This window comes from Pteropus alecto, unplaced genomic scaffold (assembly GCF_000325575.1).
Source record: "Pteropus alecto unplaced genomic scaffold, ASM32557v1 scaffold8, whole genome shotgun sequence".
NCBI classification, from domain to species: Eukaryota; Metazoa; Chordata; class Mammalia; order Chiroptera; family Pteropodidae; genus Pteropus; species Pteropus alecto.
In genome coordinates this window covers 4,997,920-5,024,554 of record NW_006494609.1, presented here as the reverse complement: position 1 = coordinate 5,024,554, position 26,635 = coordinate 4,997,920, and the positions used below count along the sequence as shown (strand labels likewise).

At 36.6% G+C, this 26,635-nt stretch overlaps 1 protein-coding gene and 2 pseudogenes across 1 annotated transcript in view; 2 read left to right on the top strand and 1 right to left on the bottom strand.

Annotated features, from left to right (window-relative positions):
• Window positions 1-26,635, top strand: part of SPTLC2 (serine palmitoyltransferase long chain base subunit 2) — an 80,777-nt gene that overhangs the window by 43,929 nt on the left and 10,213 nt on the right. Inside the window, exon 10 of the mRNA XM_006925486.3 lies at window positions 25,031-25,166. Within this exon, the coding sequence (XP_006925548.3) occupies window positions 25,031-25,166 (136 nt within the window). The remainder of the gene's footprint in view (window positions 1-25,030; window positions 25,167-26,635) is intronic.
• Window positions 7,224-7,341, bottom strand: LOC112473846 (annotated as a pseudogene).
• LOC112473767 lies at window positions 10,091-10,209 on the top strand (annotated as a pseudogene).

The following is a 26,635-nucleotide window of genomic DNA, read 5'->3' as shown; positions in this document are numbered from 1 at the left end:
GGCCCCGTGTGTTCCTCACACAGTGGCTGGCTACTGTTCTCTGTGACCTTAGCATGATTTTTCTCTGTTTTTCCCCAAACCAGAATTAGTGGATCTGAAATAGTTGTTCTATAATGATAATACTGCGAACTATGAAATGTTGAACAAGTCTTTCATTTAAGATGAAGTCCAAACTAAAATATGGCTTGGGTTGTTGGGAGTTAAAAAAAAAAAACATGTAGCTTTGACACTTGGAAAACTTTTGTTTGTTTAACACAAATGTAGTGAAATATAATATTGTTTTTAATTAGTTTCTAGTTTTTAGGGTCAGCTAAAGCATGGAAGGTTTAACTATGGTTATAAACCAGATATAAACATCAAAAACCTTGACAATGTAAAACTAGCTGTGAGAAGGCAGGAGATGTAGAAAGAGGGGAAAGGGAGGTTGAGGGACATGCAAGTGTATCGGTTTCTAATATCATTCTTGGTGGAAACTCAATAGGTACAATCTTAAGTTTATAAATCCACACATTTTGAAGTTAAGACATAGTCTTGAAATTTATGAAGGTAACCAGCCACTAGAAGACTTAAAAATAGTAATATTACAAAAATTGATGGTGATTAGTGGAGGAAACATGGAAAGTAGTAGAAGTACAAATGCCTAATCTAGACACCATCTGGGCGGAGGGGGAACTTCTATTTTTCAGTTGATAATATCCTTTACTACTACTATTTTATTTTGCCATGTGAATGTTTCATTTGTAATTACAACTTTTTATTATTACATTCCAGAGAAAGTTAATAACTTATGGAAATGAATCCTGCTTAAAATAAAGATTGAAACTAAGGTTTAAACATATATTCAAATAGTATATAGTTGCTTGTTAATTAATATTTTCATCTTTTTTTGTGAGAAGACGTATTGCTCTTTGGGGACTAGAGTGTAGAGGCTTCAGAAAAGCTGCAGCATGCAAGGGAAGTTGACATCCATTCTTTCCCTGCTTTGTAAGCACTCCTTTCTTCCTCTCAACCTTTTCCACGTTTCCCCTCCAAATCCTGTTCTTTTCCCAAAGAGAGAGAGACGTGTGACTAGATTGATATAGATACCGAAAGGCACCATATTTAGGATCCAGAATCAGTCGACAGTGGATGAGAATTGTGCTGCCAGTGTGCTTGTATCTTGAGTGGACATACTGAGTTAGAACAGGCTGGTGGGTAGAAAGACTAAAACCTAGGAAATTCTGACAAATTCCATTAGACATTTGAAATTCTAGCTTTTACTTCACACATCACTAATCCACATCCAGTCATGGAAATTTAGCTGTAAGATCTATTTATGAATCAAGGCAAAATGTCTTACCAAAGAAACGAAAATTGTGCTTATCCATTTTTCAAAGTTATGCTTTGATATATTTTATTTCTGGCTAAAGATGTAGTTAATAAAATGCATAGCACCCAACATAGTGTCTGACATCTAGTAGCCTTTCAATAAATTTACTCAATGAATGAATTCACACATGGCCAATAGATATTAGAAAATGCTGTGTTCTTAAAGTATGTTGCTTTTGTAGTTGAATGTTAAGCCAGAATGGCCAAATCATGGAACAAAACAAGCTAGATAGGTACCTTTTACTAGATAAATTTTAAAATGACGACAAATACCTTTCTATGTAGAAAACTGTGCTTTTTGTACTTCTTAGTTTTGAAAGGAACTGAGTCCATTCAGGCAGTATTAGCGTAGGAGAAAGAATACCTTGGGCAAATTGAGGTGTAATTAAAATTAGGTTTGGCTCATTTGAATTCCTATAATAGACTCGTTAATGAGGTGTTAAATGATCACCTCGAGAATCTCAGGAACTATCAAAAACAAATTTCGGAGAACCAAATAAACTTTAAAAAATAAATAAATAAAAGCCTTCCAGGATCCCTGTGCTAATGGAGCAGAACTCTTAAAGCGAAGTCTTTCTTAGGAGTGCAATAAAGAGAATTTCCTGCTTCTCTGCAGCTTCCAACATCCACTTGTTATGTTTGGCAGGCAGACTTTTGCTTTGCCTGAGCATAGGTACCCCTTTCTTCAAGCCCTGTGCTTCCTGAGCCCAGGAATGTTTGGGTTCCACTTCTTTTATTATTATTACTTATCTGTTTTACATAATTTGCTTATCTTACTATTAGAAATTTATCTAAGTAAAAAACAAGTTTTCTAAGTGAATACAGTTTTATTCTTAGCCACAGTACAGATTAGCAGTGTATCTGACACAGGATCAGAGTAGATCGATGCCCTCCTATCTGGTAACTTACCACCTGGAACACCGAATATTAAAAAATATTCGATTCTGCATTTATCAGACATGTACGCAGCATCTGCTCTGTATCCTGTAGTGCGTGTGCTATTGAGGAATGCACGGTTGAACAATACTCAATCCTTGCCTTTGAAAAAACGTAGTCAAGTCTAGTAGTACGAGTAGGATTCCGGGGAAGGACTAATCTCAGAGCCACGGATAAATTCTTCCTTTGCTCGGCTTCCCCTTCTCTCAGTTTCCTCCTTCCTGCTCTCTGAAAACCTCCTCCCTCATCCACCTACCCCCCAAAACCTTAAACTTCCTTAAAACCAGCTAATTATGTGAAGCATACTCAGATCTTAACACTCTAGGTTCTTGATCAGTCTCTGCAGATTTTTTCTGTAGAGGATATATCACTCTACTAAATTACCAGCAATCAAAGAAAAATAAGGATTTTCCTTTTGTAAAGTAGCCTCTTCATTATCTAGCTTAAAAGGTTTTTAACCAATGGCTTTAGCCTTCTGATATCAGCAAGCAATATGACCAGTTTACAGGTAGAGAAATTTGAGCTCAGAAATGGGATGTTTTTTCAGTATCTTGTCTTAGAATAGAATGTGCTTTCCTGAACTCCATTTGCTTGTACTTCTGAAGTTGCATTAATGATATTTAACATTTTATTAAAATAGATTATTTTATAACTTCTGATTTTCTCGTTTCTGGTCTGCTTATTTTCTAAAAAACAGCTAAGTTTACTTGTTAGTAATCAGTCCCACAGATGAGAGCCCTTTGGGGCATTTGCCTACCAGTTCCCTCTCTGTGAAGCAGTAGTAACCCCTTTCACCTCCCTCTCTGCTCCAGAAATCTATTCTGAATACTCATGTTATCGGGACAAAAAGGGGTCCATCTGCCTGCACACATCTAAGCCAGAGAAGAGATATGTGCAGATTCAGCAGCAGAGAAAAGTAAGGTTTATTAGAGAGTTGCAAGTCCCGGAGACACAGGCAAGCTGTCACTCAAAGGCCTGGCTCCCCCAGTGTCTTGGGAGTACAGATTATAGGGAAAAATCAGTAATCATGGAATCTAAGGGAGTCGGGGTCATGGGCGCTACTGATTGGAGGATTGCAGGGGGATGTGGTAGTTGATCATTGTGTCCAGTTCTGGAATCAGCCGTGGTGTCATCCCATCTAGTCCCAGCCAGTAGGGTTATTGTTCTGCCTCAGTAGGGCCTGGGGCTGAAACACATCTAAAGCCAAGATGTTATCCCTAAAGACCAACTGAAACCTGTTGTGCTCATGGTTATAGAACTGTGGCTTGGTTAATCTTGAATCCTAAAGCTTAATGATTAACATCCCATTTCCTGCTTGCCCCAAGAATCCTTGCTGGCAGCAATTGTGCCTACAACGTTTACCTTGGCATAACTCACGGGTTACAGTCCTAAACTTATCCCCAAAGTTCGCCACGAAATATCTCGCTTTTATTATTATTTTCACATCATTCTGGTACAGTGGTCCCCAACCTTTTGGGCATCAGGAACCAGTGTTCCTATGAGAATCTTAATGCCTGATGATCTGAGGTGGAGCTGAGGCCATGATGCTAGAGCTGGGGAGCTGCTGCAAATAGAGATGAAGCTTCGCTTGCCTCTGCCCTCTGCTTACCTCCTGCTGGCCCTCTGCTTACCTCCTGCTGTGCAGCCTGGTCCTAACAGGCCAGGGTGCCAGTGCTCAGCCCAGGGGTTGCAGACTCCCACTCTAGTATATCGATAGTCTTTGGTAACAAATGACATCATTCTGTTTTATAGCATTCTGTTTTCAGTAGTGATATTTTCATTCACAAAATATAGTAATTCTTGGTCACAGAAAATGTCAAATCCTAGAAAATGTGTCATTCCTACGTGTGATAGTAACGTTGTTCTCGAACAGTTTTTAGCCGAATATTCATTTGATGATTTATGTATACATTTCTGTTACATCAGGATTAGAGACAAGTTCTGTTTAGAAAGATGTTTTTATATTTTATTTTCATATTGAAAACCAATCCGATTTGCCTTAGCCTCAAAAAGCATGTTTATGTAAAATTAACACTGGCAGTGAGCTGCACTTTTGTCTAAACAGGAAACAGGTTAAAGGAACAGGTATACAGAGAATAAGGGCTAAGGGCGGAAAAAAAGCAAGTATGTCACAGTGTCACATGTCTGGGCATAACCAGCTTGAATCAGAGAAAAACTATACTAAAGAAATAAGGTTTGTGTAACACAGTCTGTTTCTTCTGCCACTCCTTTCTCTTGCTAATAAAAGTTTCTGGCCACAAGAGTGGTCTCTCCTTTTGTGTCTTGTTTCAGAGTTTGTTTGAAGCTGGCTATTAAGTTGCCTACAGGCAGCAGCCTGGAAGCTAGCTTTTGAACAAATGTAGACTTGTTCATTTTGTAAAATATTGTCCTTAATACAAAACATAAATAAGGCGTTTGAGTATGTTCCTCTGGGACAAGAAAGGAGCCCTGAACTAGATGCCCCTCATTTAGGAGATGTGGTAAGATGATATAAAGAAACGAAACTTTTGATTGAAGTATCGGGGGCCAGGCTTTTTTTTTTTTTTTTAAAGATTGAAGTGAGTGAATTACCTGAGTTTTATTTCATAATAAAATTTCTTTTAAAGATTTTTTCCACAATTTGATTTGTTCAGTTAACTGTCTGGCTGAGATGTTTGACCATTACTTCAGCCTGTTCTCATCGCTTCTAATTCGTCAACTTTATTGCCCAGATTGTTTTGTTTGTTGAAGAATAACTTTCTAAACCTTACCATGGTTGGAATTGCATTTTTTCCCCCCAGAAGTATTTCTGAGGACTTTGTCTAGTAGACTTGATCCTAGTTTTTCATCAACTTTATTGCCATTTATCGATACAAGAATACTTAATATGTATAAACAAGTGATAAGATAGATGGACTGTTCTCAATTAAGAACCAGATACCCTGATGACTTGCCAGGTTTGAATTTTCTGAAGAGGAAATTTTTTTTTGATAGTCACCTATGGTTTTTCTAATGATCTGAATATTCGTATCTGCCTGCCATCTACTTTGGCAGTAGAGTGAGATTCAGAAGATACCTCATTAAGGAGTCCCCTTTTAAGCCTCTGTTCTGAAACTTTGTCCGTGGACCATCTGCATCCGAGGTGCTTTTAGTATGGTGGTTTCTAACATCAACACACAGGAAAGTTTAAAAATTCGTATAATGCCAAAGTCAGTGTCCCTTTGCAGACTACATGGCTGTCCAGGGGTGAGACCCTGGCAGGGTGTCATTGTAAAGCGCTCCACATGATTTTAATGTGCAGCCAGGGTAGAGCACCACTGCTGCAGAGCTTGTTAAAAACAAGGATTATAGTCCACTCTACAAGACCACTGAGTCTTGGTGGACAAGGCCCTAGTATGTGTATTTTAAAGAAAATCTCAGTCAATAATGCAAGCTAACTTTTAGGAGATTTAAAGGTTATCTCGGTGTTTTGTTTTGTGGTTTTGGTTTATTTGTTTGTTTGAGCTTGCTTACATCAAAGAGAACCAAAAGCAACCGTGATTGGTGGTTATTGGGAGAAGGAAAGGAAATCGCATGATATATCTTTCTTTTAAAAGAAATAAGGGAAATGTTGGCTTGTGGAACAGGAGTTGGGTAAAGCTAAGTTGCCAATTTTCATTGCTTTTGAAAAATCTAAATGCCTTGATGCTTCTTTCTAAAGAGCTGATGATCCTTGCTGAATGAATCAGTGGCATAAGTGGAGAAGTTCGAAACCAATTAGGGAAGGGGGAAGAGAGAACTAAGGATGTATAGACCTGGTCAGGCTTCTTAAGGCTGGTTGGAATTACTTTTATTTTACTTTTATTTACAGACCATTATTCAGAATCTGAAATTTTCTAGTACATAACCTACAAATGGCCTTGCCTACTATGCACTTTTTTTTTTTAATGTTCAGTACTAATCAGTTGGCGAAACTCTTATTTACTGCCTTGCCTTCTACCCCTAAAACTATAGTTTAATTCTAGGCTTAGCCTTTACCAGTGATTGCCTTATTTGCTAATAACCGTCCTCATGTGAAGGTGGGTGCTTGACCACAGTATACATATTTCCTCATTCCTTTAGTTCTGTCTAAAAATGTCTTGTGATATGTTTTAGCCCCGAAAGAGGACAGTAGGATAATCTTTGGACAAATTAAGACTTTCCTGGCTGTTACTTGGCACCCTTTAAAACTAAGTTCCTTAATTTTTCAGAGGCATTTGGCCTCCTTTGTTTTTTTTGTTTAAGACCCTCTGTTTCTGACTACATGAAAACCATTCTTTTAAACTGATTATATTGAATCAACAACTTTAAGCCTTGGCCCCTGCTGCTTGTTGCACATCCTGTGGCTGTCCTCAGGAAATCCTAGTTTTTGGCATTGAAACTAATTAAAGGATTAAGCTACTACTAGGGGGTGATAAACAGTGCTCGTGAGAGGAATTTACTGTGCAGTGCTTGAGGTTAACGAAAGCTGTTCTAGTTGCAGATGAGAGAAATAGCAATGATAATATGGGAGAGTACATTCAAATACTTGGATGCATTCTTGTACAAAGGTAAAAAACCAAAGGGCTGCTTTAAAACAGTATCCATAGGGTAGGGGGAGTCAGTCTGCTTTGATGTTCATTAGCTTGACAGTTACCCGTGCTGAGCACTTTAATATTTGTCACCAGTCTAGCAAAATAGGGCCTTTGTCTACGAGATGGTAAACCTGCTTCCCATTCATTTTATTTTAGTGTTACCAAGGTATTAAACACTTGCTTCCTGGAAGTTCCTTAGAAATACCGCTTTTACAAGATGGCTCACTGGAACACAAAAATTTCCAGTACCATTTAGCTGTTATTAAAGTTAGTCTGCTCTGGCTCTTGACTAATATTTCTTTTATTTTTGTTTCTGGTAACATTTTTATTTTTTATTATTTTCTTTTATGCCTACAGCACCTGGTCTTCGTAGGTAGTCTCCCATCCAAGTACTAACCAGGCCCGACCCTGCTTAGTTTCCGAGATCAGACAGGATCAGGCTTGTTCAAGGTAGCATGGCCTAGACTCTGGTAATGTTTTTAGATAAGATACTTAATCCTTCTTTCCCTGAGATCATGTAGAAAACCTGAACATATAATTCAAACTCCAACATAGCATGGCTTTAAAAATAGCTTCACTGATATTTTCTCTTTATATCCATGCTCTGCTCTCTCTGCCACCCCTACTTCTCCAGTCCCATTTGGTACTTTAAGATATTTTTAGATATAGTGATCTTCGATATACATTTCTTCAGGTGTTCTCATAGAAGTTAAAGAACAAAGGACGACCTCCAAGGTCTGTTGATTTGTGTTTACTGGCATTCCTCTGTCCCTCTTTCTTTCCTCGTTCCAGTAGGCCATGAGATTTTACTCTTCATGATACATCCTGTTTGGATACTTGTGACACATGTATAATTTCTTGATCTAGAAAGTGCTGTGATGAGAGTTGAAAGTACCTGCTGCCTTCTCCCCCCACTTTAGAGCTGTTCAAAGAAATTGACCATGGGTGATTAAGAAAGATAAGTGAGAGACTGCTGCTTCTTTAACAAAGAAAATTTTATGACTTACTTAAGAATTTATCCCTTTTCTTCCCAGCCCACACACTAAGGTATCATCTAAATATGAAACGAAATATTGTGGAGTAGAAGTTCTTTCATGGTTTAACCTTGTTAATTATCAGTATATTTCTGTTGGCATGGAAATCATCTTCAGTGCCTATATACTGATAAGATTCATAAAATAAGCAAAAATTATCAAAATTTTAACAAGTGCCAAATGTTTACCAGTAATAGAAAGATGTTTTCTTTTTCCTATCAGTGGATTTTTACCTTTACTTATTCACTTTTAAATTATTTTGCATACTCTGTTCCTGGAGGAATGTTCAGGGACTGCGGCTACAAGTTTTTTTTTTTCCTAAGGTATTTATGACTACATATGTGATTTTTAGTAATGTGTGAACTACACCCCATCAATGACAGGGTGCTCTCTTCCCTAGAGACATAGAGTGCTATTTTTTTGCAACTGAATCTTTTTATATACAGTTTTACTTTGAGTCCAATTACAGCTTGAATTTACACATCTCAGGGATCAATCTATTAAGGATCCCAAATATGAGATTTTTAATACCAAATTTAAATGAATTCATCTATTCATTCTTATTTTGTCCCAAATATTACAGATACATGTCACAGAAAGTAAACAGTTCCCTGTGATCTCACTTCCCATGGATAACCAATGTCACCTCTTAGGCATATAGTCTACAGATTTCTTCTTTTGCATATACTTACATACGAATAATTTTTATTACTGTTTTTACTTTTTAGTAATAGCATATGAATAACACCACTTGATTTGAAGAGTTTAGTAGTTGGTTATTATGGGAGGGAAGGAAGTGAGGCTGTTTATTGCCTTTTTAGCAATTATTGGGATCAGTTTCATTCTAGGGTTGTTAGAATTTACTGCATAATTTTTGACAACAATAACAGATGAGTTCTCTTCGAACACCTCCTATCCTTGCAGTGTTTAATAGAGCTTAAGAATAACAAGAGAAGGAAATTACATTGTCAGAGGTACCCTTAGCTTGTGAATTCTTCGTAAATGGGGTGCTAACAATGCCTAAATAAGTGAAAAATAAGTCGTCTCGAATGTTGGAGTCTGGTCATTACTGTAAATGAAGTTTTCCTTATTGTTCCTGCATTTATGTGCGAACCTCCATCTGATAGCTCCCCATATACGGCTGATATTATACCATATTCTCTCTAAAGTGTTTTTCATTAAAAAACGAAATAAACTGTCACTGTTCCTTATTATCTCCCCCCGCCCTCCACCACTGCACCCCACTGTTCTAAGAGCCGGTGAGTGTTGAGTCTAACCAGTTGCCCTCCTAAGCTTTTGACCAGTGAGACTTGCCCTCAGAACACAGATACTTCTGGGCAGCACGCGCTTTTCTCTGTGCCGACTTACGTAATGGTGGTTCTGATAGACAATTTTGACCTACATGTAATGACTGACAAATGTGTGCAAGTGATAGAACTATCACACAAATCAGGAACGGATTATGCCAGGTGTTCAGATGCACATTTTATGACTTCTGGGAGTTTCTTCACAGAAGGACACGGCTAGTAATGATCAGCAAGAAATAGGATTACTTAGTTAAGGCCGTGATGGTATAAAGCATCATAGATGTCACTACAGCCTGAGAGTATTAACCAGCGATTCTGAGGATAGTAGTTAAACAGTAGCATGCCATAGCTGCAGGCAGTTCAAGAGAAGAAGCAGTCTCCTCTGTTCCTTTCTAAAAGTGCATCTCTGTAGACATTGTGTTGGGACACATTCCATACAGAGCCTACACCCCTCCTAAAAGGGGGTATGTGTGTGTCTAGACCATGCAGTCTGTGTACATAGAATCTCCACATTTCTAAGCTCAAAACAATAATTTAAATGAAAGTAGGCCACCATAAGGCATTGCTTGGGAAAGGTTTCTTTTGACAGATGAATGTACTGCTTTTAGTTGAAGTGATTTGTTCTTCCAGTTAAAATGGTTGCAAACACACCTTCTTAGTGCAGTTACTTTTTTGCTTATACTTGGATTTTGTCTGTTACACATATTTTTGGTTCTGTGAACAGATTGTCTACAGCACATTCATAATCACAGTCTAGCTCTGCAACTAAATATGTGTATCAGTTGTTTTCCCCTCAGTGGAACTGGCATGTGTGGACTTATGCCAAAATTAAATGTTAGCAGTAAAATAAATCTGCTTTTAAAATAATAAAATAGTCTACGGCCATGCTACCCTGAACAAGCCCGATCCTTTCTGATCTCAGAAGCTAAGCAGGGTCAGGCCTGGTTAGTACTTAAATGGGAGACCACCTAGGAAGACCAGTTGCTGTAGGCATAAAAAATAAAAAAAATAAGGAGTTTTAAGATGACAAGGTCCTTGCAATCTGTGAGGTCAACCAAGGGTTGCCATGCCTAAAAAATAAATAATAATATGTATTTCAAATTCAAATGGACACTTTCTTGATTATCTGGGCATCATTGCTGCTGTACCTCACCCTTCCCCCACTGCACAGTAATTAAAAATGTTAAATTTATTTTATTAGCAGATAAGAGTGGTGTCTGTTACATTTTAATATTTTTTAGTCTTTTTAAGGGCCTGTTTCTTTATTTGATACCTGATCTTTAAAACATCCAGAGGGACCTTCTTAACCACCTGTATCTGGCTTGGCATTTTATTAGTTTCAGTTATGTTGAGGCAGGAAAACATTTTTTCCTTACCCTTCTAAGTTAATCTGGCTGGCCTAAGAATTGAGACATTAACAGTAGAAAATCAAATTTAATTAAATACATACATATGGGGAATCCACATAAACATGGGAGATTCTAAAGACAGGTAGAATATTGCATTTAAAGGGAAGGAGAAGGGGAATAGGGGTTTGGGCCTTCAGAGGAAAGGAAGGCAATTCACAGGAAGATGAAAAGAGCGAATGTTTGGTAAACATGTTTGCTGGGCCATACAAAAACAGTGGGACACAGAGAGGAATTTTAACAGACTTTGCCAGATTCCTCCCTGTCTACCATGCCTAGTTCATATTATACTATATAGTTGACCTTTGAACAACATGGAGGTTTAGGGACAACACCCCAAGCAGTCAAAAATCCACCTATGACTTTTGACTCCCCCAAAACTTTACTAATAATCTACTGTTAACCGGAAGGCTTACCAATAACATAAATAGTCGATTAACATGTGTTTTATTGTAAGAATGTACTATGTACTGTATTCTTACAATAAAGTAAGCTAGAGAAGACAAAATGTTATTAAAATCATACGGAAGAGAAGGAAATGCATTTATAGTACAATATGTATTTATTGAGAAAGATCCGTGTACAAGTGGACCCACATTGTTCAATCCCACGTTGTTCAAGGGTCAGGTTCTCTATGGTGATATCTTCCTTCCTGGAGCAGATCCTTTATCTAAATTCTTTTAGACATTACAGAGAAGGTCAGAGCTTCTTTCTAAGTCTTTTTTTTCCTTAAAATAATCTTCATGCCAAAGAGACACATCTTGGGGTGGCAAATTTTGCTCCCTTATAGCCACAATAAGCATTTCCATCATTCAGCAGTCATTTTTTGACCATTTATCATGTGCCAGCCATGAACAATGACATAGTCCTTCAAAAGCTGCTTAAGGCGAAATGCTCAGTTTTTGAATTTTCAAAAGAAATAACATTTTCCTAGTATTTTCTAATACCTCCTACCCCTTCTGTTTTTGTTAATTTTTATTCTCTACATTTTGGTGTCTGATTAGGCCTTAGAATTAGAAGAGTCATTTCGCACGCTTTTTCTCTTTTTGTTCAATATCTTCATCTCCTTAGAAGACAAAGGTGTGTGTGTGTACACATACGTATATTCATCGATTCCTAGTTTTTTCCAATTTGAAGATGGAGTAATGACTTGAAATATTGTTACAGGTAAAATAATTTTTAAAAATGAATTATCTTACATATGTAAATTAAAATAATGAGTTTTAAACACCACATGTCAGGCATTTCATTAAGCACTTTACATGCATTATCTCATTTAATCCTTAAAACAGTTGTACAAAGTAGGTGTATGATCATCATCATCATTCTCACTTTGCAGATGGGGCTTAAGTATCGCAGAGAGATTAAGTATTGCAGCCAAAACCATACTACTGGTAGGTGATGGAACCAGAATACAAACCGAGAGAGTCTGACTTGAGAAGCATGTATACCACCAAAGAACCAAACTAAAGTGGAATTATTGGTTCCTCTTTTTCTCAGAACTGCTTTTACTGTTTTGATGTATTACATTGAAATGGCTGTTTGATCGTTTCAGGTTTTATGCCTATTCCAGATTATTAGATAAGAGAATCAGTTTAGCCCAGGTAGAGACAAGATTCCATCTCTGTTAAGGTAAGGAGTAGTTTCAGAAAAACAGGGATTCTGTTTGCCATCTTGAATAATCAGATTTGCAAAGGTAATTTGCCTCACCTGAATGATAATTAGTGGGTGATGTGATGGTAGAGACAGTCTAAATCAGTGAATTAGGGGAAACTGGTTAAAACTAGCTTTGGAAATTTGGTAATAATGGTGGAGGGTAAAATATATGAAGCATATTTATAAACTGTAAATCAGAGATTTGGAGAATGATTATAGGTTAGTAACGTCAGCTGTGTCCTGAGTTACGTCGATTAAGAGTATGCTAAAGAATTAAAAAATGGAGAACTAGAAACAATGAGGGGAAAGTAAGATAATTCTTTATTTCATCTTTGAAAGCTAAGTCAAAGTCAAAGAGTCAAAACATCTAGTGTTATGTGGAAGATGATACAAATGGCATAATTTGAAGATAAAAATACACAAAGGAGGGGTAATAATAATAGTGGGCATTTATTGTGTTTACTACGTACTGAACACTGTTTTAAGTGCTTTTCATTAAATTCTCAGGAAAAATATTAGACATCATTCTCTCTCTTTTACAGAGTGAGGCAGCTGAGAGGTTAAATTGCTTACCCAAGATCACAGAGTTACTAAGTGGTAGAGCCAGGATTTGAACCTGGTTGTCCCGTGCCAGAATGCTTTTTGCGCACAAGATATTGAATTATTACTTGCCTTAATGTAATGAATATAGGTAATCCTGCTGTGGAACTCAAATTAGTTTGAACACATAAAAGGGTTTTTATTTTCTCAGAATATTTCAACTTTAATGTCTGCTTTGTGTTCTTGGAGAAGTTACCCAGGGGAAAAAAAACGTAGTATTTGCCCTCAGAGTTTGCAGTTTGTTTTGAGGACGTAAGACCACACATGAAAGGTGTAAGTACAGAAACGAGAACTTCTAAACAAGAGCAAATTAATGAAATACAAAGTAAAGGCATGTCTTAAAATGTGCCAGGAATTTTTCTGTAACTTTTTTTTCCCTGTCCTTCATCTTTCACAGTGCTCTTTGGAGTTGAGAAATACATAATCATTGGTAGAAATAACAAAAACAAAATGAAAATGGAAAAACAAATTGCTCGTATTTACTGATTTCCCTGATTTTCATCTAAACTGCATAAAAATTGTCCATAGGAATTTTCACTAGTAGAGTTGACCACCAAACTAATGGTAGAGAAAGACAGTTTTAAGGGAAGTGTGAATTTTTTTTTCTCAGAAGTTATCCCATAAGTCTTTAGTTTACATAGAAAAAAGTGACTGTGGGATAAATTATATTACATTTAAAATATGTATATATTGCTTAAATCTGACTTGTTGGCTGGAAAGATTAGGATGAAATGGGGACTATTTGCTAATGGGTGCTGGTTTTTTGGGGGAGTGATGAAAATGTTCTAAAATTAATCATTGCACAACTCTATAAATACACTAAGAAACAGTGAGTCGTATATTTTAAATGAGTGAATTGTATGTAAATTATATTGCAATAAAACTTAACTTCTAAAATTATGTGTAGTATAAAAAATAATAAACTGGCATTTAAAAAATTTTTTTAATTAAAAAAACAAATTAAAATAAAAAAAGAAAGCCCTGCTCCTCTAAGTAACCAACCACCCATAGCAAATGGGGATAAAAACCCCAATGACTTCATTACTGTACCTTTGAGCTTTTGAGCCGCTCTTCTCTTGCTCAGGTCCGCGTCCGCGTCCACGTCTGGAAGTGTCCTGTTGCTTTACTTTCTCTTCTGATAAAGCTATTCTTTTCTGCTGTAAAAGTAAAAGAAAAGAACTTGACTTCTAATGAGTGAACATTGTGGTAAAATACACATAACAAAATTACCAATTTAGCCAATTTTAGGTCTACAGTTCAGCTGCAGTAATTAAGTACATTTTACAGTGTTGTGCAGCCATCACCACCATCCACTTCCAGAACCTTTTCATCCTCCCAAAAAGTAATTAACTTTTAACATGCCAATCCAATTTTGGAAACAGTAGGTTTGACCTACTTAATTGTAAGCCTTTAGACTCTATAAATACTTGCACCTCCAAAATTGATTTTTGTTTCTCTAAAGTTTTTTGCCTTTTTTGTTTCCCCTCAAACCTGTTTTTTCTTTTGTGTTCTCTTTCTCAGTGACATCACTATTCATGAAGTTGTCTAAACAAGAAATCCTGGTTATATTTTCTTTCCTTTTATATCCCCTGTGTTTATTTAATCACCTGAGACTATGGATTGTGCCTCTTAATATCTGTGAATTTGTATGCTCCTCTGTATCCCCACTGTTATTTACTTGACTTAGATTCCTGTCTACTTTCACCTGGATTTAATAGCCCATCGTAGTAGAGGGATCAGTCAAGCAAAAGTGATTTGGAAGGGTTAAAATAAATAAACAACGCTGAAAATTAGGAATAGGAGACATCCATGCACAGACTTTGAGTAAAATTTTATGACTCCATGATGCCTTTCCTGACCACTCTAGTTCATGTTGGTCTTTCCCGCCTATTCAAGAGTCATTCATGCATTAAATATTTATTTAGTGCCCTCTGTGTGCTTTAAAGATTTTTAACACTCCAGTCTACCTTTAAATTCAGTTTTCCCTCAGGATTTGGTTCATGGATACCAAGATCTGCAGATGCTAAAGTCCCTTATATAAAATGACAGAACCGTGCATACAGTCAGCTCTTCATGTCTGTGGAATCCCCAACTATGGGTTGAAAATATAGTTGTCGATCCACAGTTGGTTGAATCTGAAGCTGAAAAATCTGGGAATATGGAGAGCCAATTGTATGTTTATTTTTTTAAAATCCATATATAAGTGGACTTGCACAATTCAAACCTGTGTTTTTCAAGGCTCAACTGTATATTCTGAATCCACTATTTAGAGCCATTGCTATCGCCCTAGTCCAAGCCACCGTCATCTCTCCCACACTCTCTCTGCTTCTGTCTTTGACTCTAAATATAGCATTCAGGGTGAAACTGTTGATATATAGGATATCATATGAATTTTCTGTTTAAGAATTCTCCCAGGGGACTCTTACACCTCGTAAAGTCAGTCCTACCGTGAAGGCTTATGAGACCCTTGTGATCTAGCCCTTTGTCAGCCTCCTCTGTCCCACTCTGTCCTCCATCCCTCAGCTTCAGCCACACAGGCTTATCTGGCCCTTGGAAAAGCCAGTCATGCTTTTGCTTCTGGCCTAAGCACCTTATGAAGATAACAGTTGGTTCATTCAGGTCCTTTCTGAATGACACTTGAGGGAGGCATTTATCTTTTTTGCTGTCTACCTCCCACATTGGGAAAAAAGCTCCATGCAGGCAGAGATTTTTGTCTCTTATTTAATACAAAATAACCAGGGCCTAAAGCAGTGTCTGGCACAGAGTAGGTGCTTAGGATATATTTATTTTAATGTCTGCTTGCCTAACTCACAGTATATTCTCTCTTTATAGTCTTTCTGGTGAGATTTTTGCCTTTGGTGTAATGACTATTATACCATTTTTATATCTCCTCTATCTCTGGAAAATGTACATGAAATAAATAATTTTTTTTTTTTTTTAAGAAACGTACAGAGGTCTTTTACTTCGTTACACGCATCGTGCCATGAACGCACAGGCCCCTCTCCATTGGCTCTCACAGTGAGCTGCTCTGGGCGGGGCAGGCTGGTTTTTGCCTTTGGTGTAATGACTATTATACCATTTTTATATCTCCTCTATCTCTGGAAAATGTACATGAAATAAATAATTTTTTTTTTTTTTTAAGAAACGTACAGAGGTCTTTTACTTCGTTACACGCATCGTGCCATGAACGCACAGGCCCCTCTCCATTGGCTCTCGCCGCGAGCTGCTCTGGGCGGGGCAGGCTGGCGCCTCAGTTGAACCTGGCACCTTTCTCTCTTCTTTTTTTCATCATTTTCTTACACACATTTCAGGAAGCTGTCTTGGCTCTCAGAGTGCTTGATGTGCTCAGTACATACATTAATTCTCTTGGCAAGAACCTTGCCCATAACCTGTTTGTTCAATGCCAACCGCATGCTGGTAACACTGTAGGCAGTTCCAACTTTGCCACGGGAACATTGGTGGGCCTTTCCTTATTGAACAGTGCCCATCCCTGGATGTCTGCGACATCACCTTTCTTGTAAATTCGCACGCATGTGGCCAAAGGAACAACTCCATGTTTTCTGAAAGACCTAGAGAACACAGTGCAGGTACTATACTGCCTTTTCTCTTTGTGTTGTCATTTTGTCAAATTACTGGAAGATGGTGGTTCTGACTGAAAGTATTATTAAATTATTTTTAGGTACTAGATTTCTGGTGTGTTTTTTTTTTAAGCAGTTTTATTTCTTAAAGTTAGGCTTCCCTGTGATTTCAAAAAATGTTAGCAGCCCCCAAATTCAGCTTCTTTACTATTTTTAAGTTTCTCTAAGAAATCCTAAAGCATATTAACTACTGTCAGTGCAGTTTCTTTTAACTCTTACTTGATGAGCTTAACAAAAATTTGTCATCTTTTTCAAATACGAGCCCCTTTCCTTCAATTTACAATATTGAATTTGATTAAATTGTTCATCATTTATATGGAGTAAATAATATGGAACACATTTTTATAGATGTGCATATTTATTTTTTAAAAAACTAGATAGCAGTTATAATGGGGATTCAAAATTCAATTGAACTGATTTTCCCTGGTCTCCCAAAAACCCCAGAAACTTCAGAATATTTTTTATTACTGTTGGTATCAAATCTAAATGTTCACTTGCCAACCCATTTCCCCTTTCTTGGAAGAAGTAAGTTATTTTTGGAACTCTGATTTCCCAGTTAAGCCGAATCAAGAATCCCAGCAGTTCTCACTTTTAGAGGACATGCTTGCACATGTAAGGGAATGTTCTGTTTACCTAAGGCCTGGTTAGTTCAGGAACATCTTAAGCCCTGGAACAAATCCAGCCTTCCTTAAACCCGCTGCGTATACGCTCTCCACTCAGATTCACCCCTTTTAAAATGGAAGTCACACCCTCTGCTTTCCAAATGAACCCATACCTCTAATTCAGCAAAAGTGTTCGTCCTAAGAAATTATCACTTTGCCAACATTACCACCTTTGACCTTCAGAATTTCAGGTTCCACTCTTCTGGAAGTGCTTTTTTTCTCCACAGTTTCAGGAGAACCTTTGTTATACATTGATATTGTGCTCACCCAGAAATGTTTAAGCTTTTAAAATTCCAAACTGAAATTTTCAGTGAACATGAAGCATTGGTTCGTGCTTTAGTACTTAAAGTGTCATCTTAACTTTTGCTTTGCTGAATAGTTCTGTCCTCCATTGCACCCTAGTAGTTTCAGTTATAATGTCCCGTAGCTCTCCGAAAAGGCAGTCTTCCAGTAGGCATTCTGAATCAGATTTGTTACTAGTACTTTGTGCCAGGCTTCCATCAGCCCTCTCCCTCTTGGCAGAATATGTACAAGAAAAAGCTAGTAGTAAAACATCTGGGGCGGGGGAATGACTTCATGGGAATGAAAGTAGATGCACAGATGGAAAATAAATATTTTTATGTCCACCATTGTCTCATTTGTTCATTCATTCATGATTATTTTAAAAGCCAAAGAAGGAAAGAAAGTCAGGGCCAACCCCTTTATGCTTTCGTTTCCTGCCTCCGGGCAAGGGCTTTAACTCCGAAGTGCTGTTTTCATAACATTTTCCCTGTCTTAAAAATTCCTGGAGCACCCAGCACCACCTTGTTTTTAAGTAAAAGGGTGATTATTAAATAGTAGGTGGGTATATTTAAGATTATGAATTGTGAGATCAGAAATTTAACCTCATTCCAGTTTTTTGACTTCAGTTGATTTTCCAAGTATTTAAATTTTTATTTTTGTTTAAGTTTTGACATTCATACAGTAAAGTACACAAATCTTAGGCATACAATTCAATTAATAAATAACACACCCATCTAACCACCTGATAACAATATAGACTTATTTCTAGTATCCCACAGGCTGTCTTGTGCCTCTTCCAGTCCATTCCTCCTTGCCAAAGATAAGCCACTATTTTGACTTCTATCACTCTATATTCTTGCCCATTCTTGAACTTCATATAAATGGAATCTTACATATAATACTTTACATGTAATCACTCTTTTGAATCTGCACTATTTTATTCATCATTATGCCTTCGATATTCATTTACATGTTTGAATGGAACAATAAATCATTTCATTGCTGTTTAGTATCATATTGTTTGCTTATGTTACAGTTTCTCCATCCTGGACATTTACTAGTAGATTTGGGCTGTTATCAAGAGTTATATTCTTATTCATATCTTTTGGTATTTTGGTACATAATTCTTTTGAGTATATGTACCTAGGAATGGAATTACTGGGTCAAAGAATGGGCATATGTTTAGGTTCAGTATAGTTCTTATCAGGAAGTAAGACAGGTTAGTAGTTCATCTGGTAATATTTAGACGAGATTGGGTGTGTTCAGGGTGTTAAGGCCCTAGACCGATGTGGTAATATTTAGAGATATAATAACTGAAGCAAAATGTAATTTTCCCATAATTAGAAATTACTTTATTAGGAAAAAAGAAGCAGCACTTATCGAACCTGACATTGTGCTTGCTATATTACATATTTTCTTTCCTTCAAAGGAGTACTAAGAGCTTTGAAAATTACTGTGGGAATAACCTTTGAAAACATAGTTACATGTGACTTGATTTACCTGATATTATAAACACTTTTTAGGGGTCTTTGATATATAAGATCCAGTTTTAAATGTTGGTGGAGACACATCCTTGACACAGGAGAAGTAAACACTGAGAATATCTGAGTTTATTCTGATTCTTTAAAAATACTTTTGAAGGGTGTCTTTTAACTCATATGAATGCTTACAACTAACTGAAACCATTTTGGGGGCTACCTACTCTATTTGAGAAAACCCTTGTATGCTTTGAGACTATGACATTTAAGGGGAAGAGGGGAAAAAAATGCTTTGATTTCAAATTCTTTCAGCCATTTTAATTAACTGGAAAGTATAAGTCTGAAGGGTAGCAGTAATTTTATTTTATTTTTCCCAGGAAGGCAGATTATAACAACATATCCAGGAAATCTAAGAAGATTAGGAGCTGTGTAATGGAGTATAATGTGAGTTAGGGGATCAACTCTGGCTGAATAGCATTTATATTTGTGCCCTTTATTTTAAAAGATTCAGTTAACTCCAGAAATGTTATTTTTGAAGTTGCAGCCTCGAACACATTTTTCGATTATAAGTTATATAAAAGCTCATTAGCTAAATTGAAAATTATATCACTATTTAAGCAGGTGAGTACATGCTATGCTCTTTGAAGCATAAATTCTGAGTAGTTAGCACTAATGTCATTTAAGACAAAATGCTGCCCTTTGTATCCCTTACTTTAGTCCTGAGATTTTAGAAAATTTGTAGCTCATAGATCAATATCTGGTCTAATTGATACTTTTCTGGGAGGCTCATGGAATTTTATTTGAGTAATAATACAGTAGTTCCTTCAGACCTTTAGATTACATGGTTGAGAATCCTGAGAATTCTGGATTAAGACTTGATAAAAAGTATTTCTTTCAAAAATGGCTCAAATGCAGTTGGTACAACTTCAAAAATCTATTTGGCAGTGGATAATAAATGTAGCTCTCAAAATCGGATTTTGTTTTGTAAAAGTGATTTACAGTTTTCAACATACAGTGGTTACAATAGGTAGATGTTTGTGTTGCTCCTTCCACCTCTGTCCTCCACTCTTTTTAGGCTTTCCGTTTTCTTAAAAGAATTAATTAACTAATGATGCCATCATAACCTATTGATACTTTATATTCCTTCCTTCCTTCCTGAGTATAAAATTTATTTCAAAGACGTTGACTAAAAATGACCTCTTAAAGTTATCTGCTATATTTTCTGAAAAATTAACTAGACACGTTTATTTTTTCTGTTTGTGTCATGCCATTTTTATAGAAGAGGATCTAAAAATGGTTTAATTCTAATAAACCATATTGACAAAGTCCAAAAGGACAACCACAGAGTAAGGTTCATTTGTAAGGTTCAAGAGAATCAGTGCAGAGATCTTCTCCAAATTGCATTTGTTTCTTGTCACCCTTAAAAGTAAAGGTTTATGTTTGAAAAATAGAGAACGCTGACCTCTTATATTACCATCTATTCTTTCTCAGGCAAGGATAAACACTTTTTAAGAGTGTTTTTTTTTTTTTAAACAAGGCTAAATTTTCTTTGCTTTAAATCTGTTTTAGACCAGATACCGCCGCAACTGTGCAGTGAGAAAACGCCATAGAACTGAATTAATTGATCAGACTTAAGTAGCAAGTATACTTCTTGCATTAATATTAGCTGGTATTTCATATGACATTTAATTCTAAATGGGTAGCTTTATTGTCCATTAAAATTCAGTGTCATCTCAAGAATAGGGGATAACTGCTTTCTAGGATATATAAATGTCAAAGCTTACTGATTTATTTACATTTATTTGGCTGTTTCTCCTGTTATCTTTTAAATTATTAGATTAAACCATACAAAGTTGCCCTTTTTATGTCAAAATAGTCAAATATCGGCAGTTTCATGGTTCAACCTTGTAGGATAAACAGACTACTTAATTTCTGTGCTTCACTGTGACCACCGTTTCTGATGTAGTTGCTTCTTTCCCGGAGGCCGAATTCGGACCCACAGCTGTCTGCAGTGTCTCCAGACTGAACTCTTTCCAGCGGGTGACGGCCGCCATGGACGGAGGGGCCAAAGCATCCCTGGGTACGCGGTCTGTGGGCTTTCCCTAGCACTGGTCTTGATTCTTCCACTCAGTCTTTATTCCTTGCTCATTAGTGATGATTGTAGTTTGCTAATGAAGATGAGTTTATTGGAAGAACCACTCTTCACCCATCTCATACTTGCCCTGTGTCTCCTTAGGCTCTTTCACTCATTCATCTTTACCCCATTCATTTGCCAGTAAGTGCCGTTTTAAAAATAAGATAAAAACGTTGTTCCCCAGTAAAGGGTTAAACGCTTTAAAGTTTGAAAAATGCATAATTTCGTGGTGTGAATAGAAGGAAAAGTACTAGACTAGGGTTAGAAAACCTTGATCTGCCTCCTACTGAATAAAAGGCCTTGGAGAAAGTAATTTAACATCTGTGGGCCTATTCCTTTATGTTTAAAGTATAAATAGTACATTCTTTATCCATATTCACCTAAAGCAGGATCAAATGAAAGTGAGTTGTTAATTGCTAATTGTAATATTTATTCTTTGATTTGGATATGTCTAGGATGCTTAAATATATATTTAGAAGAGAATTTTTTAAAAATAAATTTTTTATTGAGGTAAAATCGGTTAATAACATAAATTTCAGGTGTTCAACATTATAATTTGATAACTGTGTGCTTTACTGCGTGCTCACCACCAAAAGTCTGGTTTCTGTCTATTACCATATATTTGACCTCTTTTACCCATTTCACCCTCCTCCCACTGTCCATTCACCTTTGGTAACCACCTTTTTGTTTTCTGTATCTATGTTTGTTTTTGTTTTGTTACGTTTGCTCATTTGTTACTTTTTTCTTTTATATTCCACATATGAGTAAAATCAGACAGTTTTCATCTAATTTATCTCACTTTGCATATTATCCTCAAGATCCATCGATGTTGTCACAAATGACAATTTTTCATCTTTTTATGGCTCCATTGTGTGTGTGTGTGCGCGTGTGTGTGTGTGTATATATGCACACAAATACACACACACACACACACACCACATCTCTTTTATTCATTCCTCCATTTATGGACACTTAAGTTGTTTCCATATCTTGGCTATTATAAATAAAGCTGCAGTGAACATAGAGGGGTACACATAACTTTTTGAATTAGTGTTTTCATAAGGAGAAAATTCTTTTTAATCTGAATATATAGCTGCCAAAATGAAGTTTGATAATCTCAACTATGATATTCATTAACATGTAATGGATAAACAAATTGTGGTATATCTTTAGAAAAGAACTATTCAACAATAATGAGGATATATAAATTGAGGATTTTAAATGCCTAGTCCCAGTATCTTCAGATTGTGTATATGTGTGTTATTTTAGATGTATTTTCTTCTGGGACTCTTGTCAGAGAATAGATAATGACGAATGGTGGGGCTGAGATTTCCACTTCTTTTCATAAAAGAGAACTTGCTTAAAATGTGATACAGCAATTGGAAAAGTTAAGGTCTAAATCTCTTAACATTTCTTGTCTTTTGGGGTGTTTTTTTTTTTTTTGATAATTTTTTCTTGATATTCTTGAAATAAATATCTTGGAATTTTTAAAAAGAAGCTATTTGGTTCATGATAATAAAAAGGTAACAAGTTGAAAAAATAATAAAGGGAGTCCAGAGAAAATTAACATATACTAATATGCAAATACGTCACTCAGTTTTTTAAAAAAAAAAAATCTTCAATGAGATATCATTTATATGCAATAATTTCATCAATGTTAAATTTATAATTCCATGAATTTTGACAAACGTATACAGTCCTGTAACCATACTACAATGGAGGTGTAAAATATTTTTGTCACCCTCCCCCAAAAGTTCCTGTGTACCCCTTTGCTGTCAATCTTCTCTGCACTCCCTGGAAACTACAAATCTGTTTTCTGTCACTATAATTATGTCCTTTGTGTCTGGCTTATTTAACATGCATTTGAGATTGATCAGCGTCGTTGCATGTATTGATTGTGTCTTTGTTTCCTTTCTCTCCATGTTTCCTCCACTTCTCTGAATGCAGGAGCATATTTCTAATAGCATTTTTACTTTCTTGTCAGCTAATATTCCGTGATTTCTAGTCTAGTTCTATTGATTGAACTTTCTCCTAGTGGTGGGTTATATTTTCTTGTTTCTTTGAATGCCTGGAATGTTTTTATTATGTAGCAGACATTGCGAATTTTACGTCATTGGGTGATGCATTTTATTGTGTTTTTTCAGGTGATTTCGGACTTTCTTCTTGGAATCAATTGAGTCCTTTTAAGACTTGCTTTTAGGTTTGTTAGCAGCAGTCCAGAGCAACTGTTAGTCTAGGGCTAATTTAGCTTCATTACTAGTGTGATACCCTTTTGAAGTCTTTCCATTTTGGTGGGTGAAAGTACAAATTATGCACTGGGAATTATTGCTCTGCTGCTTTCTGGTGGATCTTTCCCAACCCCTGATTTCTTCTCATACATGTACAGATCAGCACTCTGCCAAAGGCTCAAGTGGACCCTTCTGAAGATCCCCCAAAGTTCTCTCTTTACACCTCCATCCTCTCCTGTACGCTGCCTAACGAATGCTAGCCACCTTAGCCAACTTCCATCTCTGGTGTCCACAGCTGACAAAACTGGGTCCCTCCCTGCACACACTTCCTGTTAACCTTCTCCATGGGCACAGTCCTGCACTGCCTGTGGCCCAATGTCTAAAGACCATTGTTTTACATACTTCTAGTTTTCTGTTGTTTACAGTAGGAAAATAAGCTGGTCCCTGGTAGTCCATCCTGGCCAGAAGTGGAAGTTTCTTATTCTTAATGTAGAGTAAGCATATTTTGGTATTGCTAGGGAAAAATTAGGGTAAATGGCTCATCATTTCTCAACATACTTAAATATAACACACTTTAATGTCTGCTTTATTATTTGTGAGACAGATGTCACAACTTAAGTGATGTTCAGAGTTCACACTAAGCTAATCTAAACTTGAGTGTTAGTCTCTGGTCAACTTGAAATTATTTACGTGAAGAGTATTAATTTGGGGTTGTTTGTGGCAAACTTATCTAGAGTAGCTTCCCATCAGTGGTGGATATGTTAGTATTCTAATTCTAAGGAAATTTGTAGCCATCTGTATTTCCAATTGATTAGTTTTTTAAACTGTATCATGTTTATGTTTTTAAAAATATTAATTTGCTGGCTTTCTAATATATATGAAAAAAATGACTAACTTTTTCTTATTTGTAAGTATTCATATATAAACCGTAAAACAGTCCTTAGCCCTTTGCGAGCTGGTCTTTAGAATTTATGGCTTGCTGTCTATGAGAGAACAGTTGTTCGGACATTTATTCCTAGACTGACCTACCATAATGTCAAAAACCAATCCAAATACTTAGTCAGTTAGCAATTAGAGAAATGTATGTTTTAATCCCTTTGTGTTATAGGGAAGACGAACAAAGAAGGGTTAAAAATATGATTTTTAGTATTATGGATATGCTGTTGCTGTCTGATCGGTGTTTTAGGGTAATGGTAACAAATACTCTTAAGAGGATAATTGGGGGCTCCAAATGGCTCTGTCTCTGGTCTTATGTGTAAAATTATTTACAGCATGGTTAATTAGAATGAATATTGAAATTGAGAGACCTAGGTTCTAGTATCAGCTGTGCTGCTTGTTACCGTGTGACTGTAGGCCAGTCATCACGTTTGTGATGTTTATAAAAAGAAGATAATAATAAATATCCTCCCTACTGAAAAGGGATGGTAGAGTGTTAAATGAGGTGGTATTGATGACAGCGTTTGAGGATGCTAATGTGAAATGGAGATATTAGTTGTTAAACTTTATTTTGTACTTTATTATAAAATCTGTCAACTCCTAATATGGTAGAATACAAAACAAGATATATTTGTTTGTATTTATATTCCATACAGTTAATTGAGCAAAAATATTTTATGTTGGAAAGGAAGAAATAAAATAGGACTAATTGATAGAATGGAGATAGAGGAGATTGCTGTCTTTTTTCCACTCCTTCCTTAGTATTATTTGCTTCCTTCCCCATGATTTTCCAGGCAAAGAGTGTATACAGCAGTTAGCTGAAAACACAAGGTATTTCAGGAGACGTCTGAAAGAGATGGGCTTCATCATCTATGGAAATGAAGATTCTCCAGTGGTACCATTGATGCTCTACATGCCAGCCAAAATCGGGTACATTTTGTTGTGGATTATACACTGGTCTCTATACTTAAGGTTTCTATGATGTGAGACTTAGGCTTTTGTATTTTGTTAAGGAAAATTGTCTTGGCCTCATTATGGTAACCTTTATTTGCTACATATGCAATAGATTAGTGGATTTCAATTTGTAAAATATGTTAACTTGTTAGACTTTCATTAAACAAACATTTGAGTTTAATGCACTCATTTCTAGGGGGAAGGGAGTAAGATAGATCAGCAAACAACACGCAGAAATAAAAATCCACTCTGTAGAGCTTACATTTTAGTGAGGCAAGAGTCAGACAAACGTAATAAATAAGTAAATTATGTAAGATGTTAGTAAGTGTTAAACACTATGGGGAAAAAACCAGCAGATACGGGGGGATCGAGAGTGCACTGTGGGTGGGCTGTTTACTGTATTAGATAGGGCGGTCAGGGTGATCCTCAGCGGGAAGGGGAGGTGACGTCTGAGCTTGAAGGGGCCGAGAGAGTTAGCCACTTGGAGAAAGAAGCTTCTATGCAAAGGCCATAATGTGGGAACATACTTAGCCAGTGGAAGAATAGCAAGGAGGTGAGTGGAGCTGAAGTGCAGTGCCCAGGGGGGTGAGTAGTGAGCCATAAGGTCAGGGTGTGTACTGCATGTGCAGATTACACCAGCTTTTTTGGCTTGCGCAAGGTGTATATAGTGGAAAGCCTTGCCCTGGAATACCTCCCAATGTATTTGAGAAGTACAGACATGTAACAAAACCAGAAGACATTTGAAAAGCAAATACAAAGTGAGCCACTATAATTATTTGCAAAATAATTGCATGTAAAATTGCACCAGAGATGTAAAATAATTCACATTTGAGTTTTGACTGGATTTTAAATATAAAATTGCATAAGGTCATTTCTCAGGTTTAATTGAAGTCTTTAAAGAAGCAATTATTTTCATTCATCTTTGAATCTCTAGTGCCCACCACAGTCCCTAGCATTCAGAGGGCCACTCAGTAAATGTTTATCAAAGTGAATATCAGAGGAAAATTAAATCAGTGCACTTGGAAATATGGTGATTCCAAGGATAATGAGCAGGAAATTGAGAAAAGGTGCTCATCGAGGAAAAAGAGGAGTTCAGTTTCCAACAGAAAGTCATATGGGCAGTTGGCGTTATGGCCTTCAGAAGAGATGGTGGAAATGAACCAAAAAGCAGAGGCGTAAGACTTTTCTCATTCTTTAAATGGAATTATCATGAACTCGAGGAATTATTCAGTCTAGAGGACTTAGTCTAGAACTCTTTAAAGAAAATTGTGTCTAATCTATTCTACTTAGATGAAACTGTGTGCATTATAATTGCGATTTAGAGAAGGGGAGGCAGAGTTGGAATAAAGCACTGGACAGTTTGGGAGCATGTGCTGAAGATGCAGGGCGCTCAGGCTCCTCTTGACACAAAGGAAGTACATGAAGGCAATGTATTTGTACTAGAG